Source organism: Drosophila simulans, chromosome 2R (genome assembly GCF_016746395.2).
Source record: "Drosophila simulans strain w501 chromosome 2R, Prin_Dsim_3.1, whole genome shotgun sequence".
NCBI classification, from domain to species: Eukaryota; Metazoa; Arthropoda; class Insecta; order Diptera; family Drosophilidae; genus Drosophila; species Drosophila simulans.
The window spans coordinates 10,019,095-10,032,264 of record NC_052521.2 but is presented as its reverse complement, the minus strand read 5'-3'; the positions used below and the strand labels follow the sequence as shown (position 1 = coordinate 10,032,264).

General features: G+C 42.1%; 2 protein-coding genes across 5 annotated transcripts in view; both read right to left on the bottom strand.

Moving 5' to 3' along the window:
• The window catches only part of LOC6734214 (probable serine/threonine-protein kinase DDB_G0290621), a 37,740-nt gene extending 32,529 nt beyond the window's left edge, over nt 1-5,211 (bottom strand). For all 4 annotated transcript variants that reach the window (XM_016167951.3, XM_016167952.3, XM_016167950.3 and 1 more), the window contains exon 1: nt 4,733-5,211. The gene's annotated coding sequence lies outside the window, so the exon portion shown is untranslated. The remainder of the gene's footprint in view (nt 1-4,732) is intronic.
• A 4,886-nt stretch (nt 5,212-10,097) lies between these two features.
• Nucleotides 10,098-11,000, bottom strand: LOC6734212. The gene is made up of 3 exons (XM_016167949.3): nt 10,714-11,000; nt 10,387-10,649; nt 10,098-10,332 (listed from the first exon to the last, which is right to left on the bottom strand). Exons 2-3 carry the CDS (start codon nt 10,640-10,642, stop codon nt 10,181-10,183), a joined length of 408 nt encoding a protein of 135 aa, XP_016027253.1. The 5' UTR covers nt 10,643-10,649; nt 10,714-11,000; the 3' UTR covers nt 10,098-10,180.
• Nucleotides 11,001-13,170: the final 2,170 nt, after the last annotated feature.

Here is a 13,170-nt window from a genome sequence, read left to right as displayed (position 1 = left end):
GTGTCCAATTAGAGTGAAAAATGGCTGTGTAAATAAATGTTCGCCCCATTCACTTGTTTGTTTTTCACCACCATTTTGATGGTTAATCGAGTGAAATGCAATCAAATTTACATTCCCTGCCAAACTGCCAAGTAAACTATTCGCCCCCCCCACCCCCTGCTTCAAGTGCCGGCTCTGGCCATAATAAATGCCAATAAAAGTTCACATTTAACCCATAAAACTCCGATCGGGGAATTGCTGCCCGTACCTCTTGGTCCTTCCTTTTTTCCGGCTTCAGCTCAATTTCAACTTTTATTGAAGTGCCAGCGCAGGTGGGGTAGGTGCAAAAACAACTACGGAAATCCTCTCGATGACAGGTGTAAGGGCGGGAAATACAGGTGTGTTTGCGAATGGGAAGCAGGAATGGGAACCAGGAAGCACTTGAATGTGCTAAAACCCATTTTTGCCATCCAATTAAAATGCTGTATTTGCCAATCTACTTTGGATTAGATTGGCATTACTGATGGAAATGCTTTTGGGAATGGGGTTTAATTACTTGGGATGAGATGCCGTGCCAAATGCATAGTTCTTTGTCAATATTCCAATCTTTAAGATAATTTAGCTTGGATTAGAAGGGTTTTACTCGCCTCAAGATTGATGTTTAATTAATAGGGATGCCAGTTGAGAACGTTTTTGTCAATATGCTATTTCTGAAATTGACAGAAACAATCAGGTATGTATCGTTCCCTGTGTTTTGTCCACCTTTACAATTACCTTTCATTGAGCCGAATTCTTGGTGCTCCCATTCCAAAATCACAACTTGGTATGCTCCTCTTTTTATGAGTTTGTCGAACTCGGCTATCTCCACTGAAGCTCCATAGATTTATAGCTTTGCAAAGCACTGTAGGAGAGCCATATATATATTTATGTTCACTATCTGCAGCCTGTCGAGCCCAATCAATTGATGGAAAATTGTTCCCGACTAAGCCAAAGTCTCAATTGTAAACCGTCGCGGAAATGTAAACACATTTATGCTGGGCAAACATTTTCCGCGCTTCCTGCTTTCTAGTGTCTCGGTGGGTAGCAGCGCCACCCACTTCCCCACCCACTGACCTCGATGTTGTAAATCTCTGGGTGGCTTTATCTTGAGCTCTGCGTTTCTATGGACTGCGGCAGTCAGCAGAAACTATGCCAAGGCGAGAGGCATTCCGGCAATCGCGGGGGCCTTCCATGAGCGTATTACGAGCGTATATGCGTGGATTCTGGCCAGATTAGCCGGAGATAAGGGCCCGGCGAAATGGAGAAGGCAGTCATAAAATTTGGAAGCGGAAGCCTCATTATTTGCTTGGGTAATTAGCGTAAATTGCAGCCGCATAAGCCGGCTCAAAAGATTGAGTGAATGGTGGACACAAAGTAATTGTATTAAGTAGCAAATTGAATAATGAAATGAAATAACCAATTAAGAGCCAGAGCCCCAGGAAGTGGCCAAAACCGAAAATAGCAACCGCAAGGCAAACAAAAGCACATATGACACCATCACCATCAGCATTGGCATTTTATTTAACTTTAGCTCAAGCTTTACCCACATCATTGACTAAAAACGTACGAGTATACATATAGTTATGGTATAGTAAACCAGTTACCGGTTTCAAAGACTCGCAGGCGACAAAAGTTCTGTTGCCAAAAATTAAAAAGCCAACTCGGGGGTTTCGGGGAAGGTGTTGCCAAGTAGGATGTGGCGGCCGCTGTTTGTGTTATGAATCTGAATTTCTGAATCAGAACCAGTTCAGCAAGTTGCTGGCTAAGACACCGAACTACGGGGGCCAACAAAGGCTTAGATACGAGTGAAAAGATACTACGACCACTTTGTGTGGCAAAGATGCAGACAGAGCGAGTCGGCTGAGTGTTGATTTCAATTGTTGACCGTAAAATGGGCTCGAGAAAAGGTGTCAAGCCAACCTTGCCCTGCTTGAAATTCATATAAAACTCAAATTTAAATGCGAAGAAACGACATAAAACGAATCACCATAAAATGCGAAACGTGCCCTAAACCAAACTTTGGAGCAGCACCAAGCCGACGAAAAAGCGGAAAAAATTAGTGCGTGCCTGCAAATGGTTTGCCATGAGATTGGGCCCCGTGGAATTGCGAAGAGTCAACAACTACTGTGCTCCCATATACCCACATCTCCATCAGGCTGCTCCTGCTCTGCCTCAAGGAATTTATGATATGAGCCCAAATGAGATATGGTTATGGCTGATGTGTTTGCGTTTGTCAACCCGAATAGGCAGACAGTTGGGCAGACTGTGCGACCCTGGCAGAGAAGTTAGGTAGTTAAGATATACAACTGGGATAGCGCCACCACCTACGGGTAACCTCCCACCCCATTAACTGGGCCCAAACCAACCCCAACCCCCTCTACCCTCTACCCCTGCCACATGCGTATGCAAATGCCAGCTTATGTGGAGCAGCAACCCTAGCTGTGGCTTTATTTATTTGCCAGCGACACGAGAAGTCACTCTCTCTACTTTTCAGTGCCTCTTTTTTCGATGAATTCCTGTGGTTATGTTGACAGCAACATTTCTGCAGTAAACGCTTCTTTTCTATATATTCTAGTTCGGCTTAATCCCAACCCGACCAACTCTTTCCAGTATTTTTCACAATTTATTTGTTTTCATATATATATATATTTCATATGACTTTGTGGCTTTGTGGCAGAACAATGGCTTGTTTTTGTGCAACTAAATATTTGCATCTGCTCTTGCTTTCATTCATCCTCTAAATCATTGTTTTCAACACACATTTCTGAATTTATTCCTTTCCATTTAATTGAGTTTAAATGTAAGCTTCTGTTAAATGCACATCGTTGACCAGTGTCAATAGCATTTAATAGAATAATAAATCAAGATATATTTTTCTACAATTGTACTGTGAATTCATAACCATTTCATTATATGTAGAATATAGAATAATCTAATGTAGCTTCACACCTTTCGCATTTGCGGTGGATTTGTGTGGCAGACAATTGCAGCCTAATTTCATTTGAGTTTAAGCTGAATTTTCGCAGAAACTCTTTTCCCCAGCCTGTGCTTGCCATCTTCATTCATTATGCAAATCAAATAATTTTGTACATGTGTAGCTATGTTTTCTAAAAAAAAAAAACACGCACACCTTTTCGGACGCAGGCGCACCTTTCTGCTTCCGGTTTTTGTGGCGGCAGCACGTGCGTGAAAATTGCGCCAGTTGGTTTTTTTTTGGGGGGGGAAGGGGTAGGACCCAAACCCATTATGATTGTTGTGGCAACAGTCGTAATTAAAATGCTAGAAATTACAGTCACAGCCACGTCTGCGGTGTTGACTTTTTCGTACAGAGTTTTCTTTATGGCCATCGGCGCCTAGGTTGCATAATTCCAAGGTTTGGAGAAGAGTTCTCCCCCTCATTTCGCTGAGTTCGTCACTTTTGCTTCTTGTTTTGGGCGAATGCTTGTGCAATGAACCATCAGCATTTCGCTTAGTCGGCTGGTGGAGTATTCATTAATAATTTCCAGTGAACAAATGCGGCCCTAATCTTATCAGAAATGCGTTTTCCCAATGGTTGGGATGGCGGAGGCACCCCACTTCTTCCACTTTCCATTACTCATTGAGCCATTAGGGTTGCGAAATGGCTTTCGAACCGAAAGTCGGTGGCAATTCGAGCCGCAATTCCACGATTCCATTCCCATTGGGATTATTAATTGAATCAATGACAAACCGAAACTCAATAAACAATAACCAGGGGAGCCCTTATCGATGGGGCGCCATGTGGCGTATGCGCAATAATATTACGCATACGCTCGCTCCCATAAAGTTGTGCAAGCCATCGAAATGGTAGGGAGGGGAAGGGAAGGGGAATGAATTAGAAATCAGCAACACTATTTCCTTTCCGCAAGAAGTCAAGAGCGTATAGGCGTATTGCCTGCCAATCGTTATCGTTATCGCCGCGGCTATCAGACAGAGATAGCATCGATGACACTGATAATTGACGGCAATCATTGAGCAATTGACAAGTTCATTTAAGGGACAGAGCAAATAAACACAACAAGAATCTTAGAGCGGCGCCTACAGCTGCTCAAATTAACATATTGGTGGTCGGTTGACAAGGGGAAGAGGTGACAGGGTATCGCTGATAACTACAGTGAAACTTCTTTAAGCCAACTACTATCAGTGAAATCTAAGTGATGATGGTTTTAAGTTACGAAAATGGGTGTTTTATTATTGTGACAGCTTTAAAAATATATTCATTAAAAATGTGTTTTATTATAGACATAATAAAACTTGTTTATGAAGAGCAATGTTGAATAATTATTAGAAATGAGACATCTTTAAAATATTCTAATTTTTTATTGTGAAGTGATAATAATGATACCGATAATGTAAAGAGAAGTACTTAAGTTAAAAGTTAACTCAAAGGTTTGTAACAACGAAGTTATACTTGGAAAGTATTTATATACAATTTCCAAAACGATTACTTCATAATCCTAATCATTGATTAACATCAATAAATGATTTAAAAGTCTTTAATTTTGGTATCATCAAAGTTCAAGCCAAAGAAGTTTGTCTGTGCCTGAAGTGAAAACGATGGAATGGGGGGCAGTGCGAGATAATTATATGTAAATGGGCTTTGTCGCCTGTTGTTATCAGGCATTTCGGAGTGGTTCAAAGGGTGGAACTCATTAAGTCTGGCCGCAGTCATTGAACTTGGGCGATAGGAACTCACTCTTCTGCAGCATCTGCTTCTTGTGCGAGGCTCCTCCGTTTCGCCGGAAAATCACAATTCGCTATCCTGCTGCCACTTTTGCATTGCCATTCGAATTTCCCATTTCTTTCTGGACCAAAAGCACCGACACAAACAAAAACGACGGCGGCAGCAGGTGTGTTGTTGTTTCTTTTGGCTTCTGCTTTGTTTGTTTGTTGTTTGTTTAGCTGTCGGCCTTTGCTTTGCACTTTTCTGCACTCTCTTTTTGTCGCTTTTCGCAGCTGTCAACGCACCAAACGCGCAAAATTATGAGCAGAACGCGCACACATGCTCGCTTTCGTATTTTTTACAAGCCGCACACCCACATATGCATTCGCAAACAACAACAAACGACGCCGGCGAAAAGTTTGAATTGAAAACGCAACGAACGCGGACCGGAAAACGAAGTGAACCGCGCACGGCGAAGTTTCGTTAACGACTGAATGATATTCGGACTTATACTCAGTCGTGCAGCGACGCTGTTAACGGGCGCTGTTATTAACAGCGCTTCAATTCGCCGCAACAGCTGATTGAGAGGAGAGAGAAGTTGCCGGCAAAAAAAATGCGTATAAGCTGAAACTGGAAAACTGCATTTCATATTTGTTTGTAGAAGAGTGCATAACAGTGCTATAGTTTTAGAAGAGAGTATAAGACGGCACTTGCGGCTTAAAAGCAACAACTTTAAAGACAAGCTAAGTTTAATCGCACTGATTAGCTACAAAAAAGTAGCCGCTCTTTCTTCTCTCTGAAGCATAATTATTTTTCTAGTCTCTTTTTTTTCCATAATCCCAAGACATAATCAAATCATTTAGCCAAAAACTTATTCAAAACTCACAATAGCGAGACGCTCAAATGCCCACAATTCGTGGCTAAAAAGGGGGTTGGCTGCAAAAGGGGGTGGGCGGCTGGGCGGCTGGGCGCAGGACCCTTGCATTGTTGTACACAATCCATCATTATCGCATAGACTTCCGCTCAAAAAGGAAACGCTGGGCGTGCCAACAGTGCATTTACATTTGCGGCCGTCTTTGCACTCGAAAAATTCAAGAACAAGATGTTTATTCATTTTAGATCGATTAAATAATGAGGAAGTAATATGAGCAGTTAAATGCATAGAAATTTAAAACTAAAGTGCAATGTATATATTTTTGGGATTTAAAAAAAAAATGCTTCTAAAAATAAATTGCGTAAATTCGACTCATTTTATTATATCCCTGACTTTTTGCAATTAAAAAAATTCCCACTAATGATTTCCTAAATTCAAGTAAATTGCTGAAATGTAACCTAAGATCTTTGTTTTTTCCCCACTGATTGCGTTGCGGCCTTTCAGTCTTGGATCGTCCTTCTTGCAACACCCACACACACACTCACTGACGCACACAATTACAGCCTTCAAACACAGATACATCCAGACACGCAAATTGCCGGGTCGTGAGCACGTGTCTGGCAGCCTTCGCTGGGGATTACAGTCGAGTCGAGTCGAGGCGAGTCGTTCAGTGAAAGTGAGCCGCCAGGATCCACAGGACTCAGTCAGTTGGTCGTCGTCTGGTCTGGCCAACACCACACCCTCCAACGCTGTTTCCCCTCCGAAAAATGTTGCATTCGCCAGCAGTTTTCTATAATTCGTGTTGGCCCTCTTTGGGGGTTGACTTGACGGTTTTTCCTCTTTTTTTAGCTTATTTTTGTTGTGGCGGCTGCGGTTTATGCAAATTAGCAAAGTTAACATTTGCCAAATTGTCGAAAATTTCATTTGGCCAGCTCATCCTGCTGAAGGACTATTTGTTTGCTTTTGCAGGGCAGACATATAAACAAAAGCATATCAGTTACATCAAACATGTGGAAGGTTTAGCTTGTGTCATTAAATTTAATATGCTGTTAAAGGGATTTTAAATTCGTTAAATATATTAATGCTAGATCGATTAGTATATAAATTAAAAGATATAATTTTGATTCTAGTATGAGAAATATAACTCTGTTTGACAATTTAAGTTGCTATTTTTGTGTTCACCATATGTATTTTTCTCCTCCTACATTTTGAACATTTAAGGCTTATGTAATTAAGAATATATGTATTAGACTTTAAACACTCTAAAATTGAAATATTTTGCAGGAGATTACTTTGCTCTAAGCATGGAAATCCACAAGTGGAAGCAGCCTAGCATGCGGAAATGGGAAATGCGAAAAGCGCAAAGAGAGAGCTGCGAAATCAAAGCATTTTCGGATTCTTTTGATCAGCAATGTGTTAGGATATAGATGTGACGCCCCTCAAAGTTGCTGCCCCGCCCCCAGAACTCCCTATTTTTCCGACTTTATTAAGGCAGATCTTCGGTTGTCAGTCCGCCAAGTGACAAAATGCACCTGCACACGAGTTTTTCCCCAAAACGAAATGAGGGGCGGGGTGCGGGAAAAGCGGAGTGGGATGAGCTGGGCGCAGCTATCTATCATAATTAGATTTCGTTCTGTGCTGAAATGTCGTAACGGCAACGAAATGCGTGCACATAAATTAAGTGTGGAGTTCTTCCAGACCGCACTTTTCCCATTTCCCTCCCACACACACACACACGCACACAGCAAATAGAGCGCCTAATAGGATTTTATTTAATTTCCGCCGCCCAAGGATTTTCCTAATGAGTTTTTTAACCTGCCCAGCGGAGATTTCCATCCTGGTTGGGGGCCCAAACAGCGCCCAAGTGAGCAGTATCCAGCATATTTGAATAGAAACGAAACCTTTGGATCAGGTGGAGGAGGCGCATCCCAGCATAAACACGACTTCGGTTTGATAAACACGGTTCCAAAAAAGGACGCAAAGGCCAGGATTCTGTTTATCCTTTGTCTGGTTGTCTCGGATATAGCCACTCTGTTGCCTGTCCTTCTTGTTGCTCCGTCTTGCTGCAGATGTTGCCGTTGGGTTTAGCGAACTTGGCTTGGCATTTTCTTTGTGTCTGTCCCTCCATTTTCCCGACCCCACCATTTCTACAATCCCCCGTGGAATGTCGGAGACAATGGAATCGGCCAAGTGAATTGCCCTGGGAGCGCCATTTTTCACTGTATTTTCTGTATTTTCGGTGTGAAATTTATGCTGCACTTGGCTAATTTAATGCCATTTTTCCACAACATAAACGGGAAAGGGGTGCAATTAAATGCAGAAGGAACTGATATGATTTGTGTCGCCATTTGCATAAATTAGCATACAATGCGTGTACTGGCACTTAACCATAATTAGATAAATACACTTATGCTGCCACCGTTTGTACAGGTAATTAAATGCATTCCGAGACAGGTGTCTTTCACATAACTATATGTATGATACAAGTGTATGGGCTGAAAGTTTATTAAGTTAAAAAACCCTAAAACTTGTAGTGAAAGAAAGAAGCAGAAAGTTTTCAAATCAACTCGTTAGTGTGGGAATAATTGCTTTTCAATTGATTTTATGCCAACTTCATTTGATTAAAATAATTCGTAAAGTCAGTTTGTTAACTGCCCAATATTATTTAAATTTATATAAATTTACTTTATATTTAAATAGTATTCTGTTCAGAAAATTTAATTCAATAACAGACACGCATTGATTTCCCAATCAATGAATTCTTTGAACTATACAAATGTGTCTGAAATGAAGCACATATCCATTCATCAGAATTTCCTTTGAAATTTAATTATAAATGCCTTTCGTTGAAACTATAAAAAAGTGTAATTTTTACTCAATGATAAAGGGATTAAATTCCAAAATATGGATACAAACGGAACTAGCCTTTTTTTGCATATTGAAATCATTTGAATGAATGGCTTTTAGATCCCCAAACAATTTATGGCTTTTAGAAGAGTAACGAATTCTCCACCCCCTCGCCAACTGCGCAGTAAATTCAATCAGTGCTGGGCACTCCAATAAATGGCGAATCCTTTCGCTTATATTTGAATATTTGACATTTTTTGGGGGAGAAACGAGCACTTGAATCATCCCCCTTTTGGCCCCTGAAGTCATCATAATGTGCACAAGATTATGAATTCATTTATAATAATTTAGTTTGAGTTATGCGCGAAACACTGAAACCCACTCAGCTCGGAATCCCATAATGAGCATATTCTATTAGTCGAGTCGGTGTTCCACCCTTAAGTTCTCGGGGTTGGAAATTAACAAAGCCCGAATCCTGGACACATGTTGCATTCAAATGTCTCCTTTCGCCGGAGTCTGGGTAATGCCGTGTTGTGACAAACCCCAAATCGCCCAAACTGACGGACGGGGAATCCCTTTGAAGCTGATAAACATTTGCACCCGCAACCACCGAAAGCGACAAAAACAACAACTGATATTTTGGGGGCAGGAGTGCTCGACTGCATCACCATCATCATCCGACGGACAGGCAGACAGGCAGCCAGACATTCGAAAGGATATGCCAGGAAGTCGCTCGGACGGGCATCAAAAAGCTTTGCCCAACTCCCCCTGATTTCCATGGCTTTCCCTTTTTCATTTTTTTTTTTTTTTTTGGGCATTGATAACTGACACGCAGTTGAAACTGAAAACACGGTAGATGTATTTGCTTAGCATAATGGATTTGAGGCACTCGGTGTTTCGGTACTCGGTACTCGTATAATTGAAAATCGAATCAAATCGCGTGAAATTTAATCAACTTAAGAACCCTGGAAACTCGAGAGCCAACTTCAATGCGGATCGGGTTCACAACTCCCCAGGCGAGCGAGCGAGGAAATGGAAAAATTAGCACAAATCCATGTGATAAACTGGCTACTATTTGCTTTGAATCGAGTTACTCCACAAAAGCCCCCGCCGAACCGGGAGCTCCACCTCAACGGCAGGAGGATTGGCGAGTGCGGTGGAGGCCACTAAGCGCACAGGAAGCCCGTCGGAACGGATGCCGCAGCTCCGGCCATCTGAACTCTAGACTCTAATGCACGATTAATGCCCAATCCCAGACGCACTGCCTCCACCTCCATATGCGATGTGCATTTCCTAGTAAACACAGGCGGGCTTCGACAAATGGAAGACAATGAATTGATATACATCTTCAATGGTGTTAGAAATGCATTCAGATATGCAGATAGGTATTTGAAACTTATTAAAATAGAAATATGTAGTATTTGGTAGATATAGTATTCTTTCTCCTAGCAGAAAATGTATATGTTTCAAATTCAAGCTACAGAAGTCCCACTGTACTTGACTTCAGATGGAGGCGATGTCGTGGGCGAATGTCGATGCCATGTCCATTTTCAGAAATTAAGCCCTGTAAGCGGCTTTCATGGGACTTTGCCCACGACACTCGCCCATCTGGCCACTTGGGCCATGTGGAGCTATGTGTGCTCTGCCACTGGAAGGGGAAACGGAATGGAGTTGAAGTCACTTTCGTTGACGACCCTTTATTTGATACCATCAAAGTCATCAACAGTATACAGTGTTCTGTAAGCAGATTTGTCACTTCTTCACTTGTTGGCGCGACGACGGCAGTTGCCAAAGATGCGCAGGTGTTTGCTCCGGATGAGCTCCCTGGCTTCCCATTGGCTCAGCTCGTAGATCTCCTTCTCCAGTTGCTGGATCTGGGCTGCTATGGCCGCCGGCGGGAGGAGACTAAGTTCTGGAAGAAGTTTTGTAGGTATTTATGAACTTATCACCTCGGGAAACCACTCACCATACATCTTGCGCAAGTCGTTCTGCCTTTCCGCATCCTGTTTCCTGGCTGCCTCCTGTTCCTCGTCGTTTTGCTCGTCCATCTCGTCGATGTTGGAGTCCACTTGCTTTTGATCCCGCTGACCTTCTTCGTCGCTTTCCCCATTGGAACTGCCCCTCTCCATCTTTTCCAACTCGAATTCGATTGGGTCCTCCTCCAAAGTGTACTCCTCATCGCTGGGACTTTCCCGCTTAATGGACTTCTTAACTTTTTTCATATTTTAGCTAAATTATTTAGTTTTCAGTCGAGTAAGGCTGTGACAGCGTGAAATCGCCTAATTGAGCTTACCAACGTGCTAATAGAATATATCAAAACAGAAGGGACCCAAGAAATTAGCTTTTATACACCACTTTTCGCTGGAATGACAGGTTTAAAATCCAGAATACAAAGCCACCCTTGGCGAAAGTTTTCCAACGCCTAATGAGCTGTACGAAATTAATTGTCACCGCAGGAGGGTTGCCACCTTCAAAACGAATGCGTAATGTGCAAATTTCCAGGAGTTACCCAGGGTTGCAGACAAGGTCAACGAGGGAAGCCCTGCAAGAACTGAATACCGGCCATTAGAACGCGTTTTTCAAAGGACTCGGCTTCTTGTAAACAATCCATCGCAGGCGTTTTGCATCCCCCAGAAAGGAATCACCTCTTCAGCCCAAGCAACTTTTCTTACAGGGGTGTATGATCAAAATTTTTGTAAAGGGGATTTTTAGTATTATAATAATAAATAATGATAGATGTTAGTATTATAATAATGAATAATTGTATAATGGTAGATTCAAAAAATTAATTTTACGTATAGATTTTAATAATAATAATATTTAAATGCTTACCAATCTTGGGGTCCTTGAACCTCCAAAGCCCCTCTTTGCACTCACTACTTCCTTTGTCCTTGTCGCACGTGTCCGTTTGCTTCGGTGGCGGCTTAGCAGCCGAAGGACATGGCCATGGAGTATGTGTCCTGATGGTGACAAAGGGACGCGTGCTCATTACTCCCCCTGTCCAGCCGCGTATTCCGTCTGCTTTTGTAGCTGCTTTATGGCCAAAGTTTTTGGGCAAAGTATCGTTTATAGCCGGGTCCGCGACTCATGCAAATTGAACAAGTTAAACTTTTGAAGGGGTCGCGTTCGCCCCAACCCCAAGACTCTCCAGAAGCGTTTTCCCCAGGGTGGCTGGCGTCTGTGTAAACAGTGTTTGCACCGCACAATGGGCCCCATTACGCTGCAGTTTATTTGCAAGGATTCGGCCTGCCAGCCCGTGTTATCATCCATGCGGCACGTGCCACTCGCATGGGGGGAGTGGATGGAAGTATGTCTGCTGCTGACTTTGATTTGTTCAAATCGCTGCCTAATGGATGTTAACATGATGCAAAACAAAAAACATACCAAAGTTGTGTATACTCGCTGATTATCTATATTTATAAATATTTACAAAAAAAAAGGTATTTCTTTTGCATGTTTTTCTCATGACCCTTAAAGCCAAAATAGAGTTCTTCAGTGTTTTTCCAATTATTGGCAATGATTTTACATAGAGACGCCTGTTTTAGCAACTATATCTAATCTTGGCAAGTTTCTAAAGTTGGAAATTATCTTTTTATTTAAATCTATGGTTATTTTTTTCAGTGCTCTTTAAAAGACGCAGTTACCACTGTGACAAGAAAGCCGCCTGGGGCCAAAGAACCCAAACAAAGAGGCAAAGTAGTAAAATAGTGGCCAAAACAAACAAGCTGGCCAGAAAGAGAAACAGAGACAGTAACCCAGACTAGACTAGACGATTAGTTGGCGGCAGGACATTGTCCCAAATCCAGAATTGACCTCCTCGAATCAAAAAGGGTCCTTTGCCAAAGTGCAGCTGCAAAGCTTTAGCTTGGATTTGATGCCAAATATTGGCAATTTTAATGAACAACATTCTCGCAGCATTCAGCCATGCAAATGGCCCATTTAATTGGATTAACGCACATTTCCGCTGCGTCGCTGGCCAATTTATCACAGCTTTATGTGTGTTTATGTTTATTTATGCTGCGATTTAATTATGCGCCACAGTTGGAAGTGTGCCATGCGGAGATACAGATACATTTGTGTGGACATGCAGTTGGAGTTGGAGTTGGAGATGCGGATGTCTGCCCCAATGCAATTGCTCTTTCTTTCTTACTCATTGAAGTCGCTGGCTTTCCTTCCTTTCGCGCCTGATTTACTGGCTGATCCATTGTGAACGGCTGTCGATGGCAATCGATACGATCCATACGATCCATAGCTTGTATATATACTTTTTAGCACCGACCTCCCGACTCACCGACTCCCCGTCCCACCAGAAATCTGACAGCCTGGTGCGAATATCTGATTCGGGATGAATGCGGGTAATTTGAAGTCTTGTTTGCGGTTCGCTAATTTCATTGCTTCAACGGCGATTGCCGCGATTGTTGTGCATCGATAACCGAAACGAGACGGGTGAAAGTAGCAGCCCATTTTCGGCTAAAAACATATTTATTGATACTCAAATGTTTTAAACACAGCGGTGCTCTGGAATTAACTAACTACCCACCGATACTATATGATAATTGGTCATTAAAGTTTGATTGAACCAACGAGAAATACATATTTATGCTCTTGATTGCAGCTACACTTTGATATATATATATAGGTACATATAGGTACATACATACATACAAACAGCTGCGGTTAAAATAATAGCACTACTGCAGGTGGAAAGTTGATTTCCTAAAAAAAGGTATTGAATGTTTATTTTTTTTAA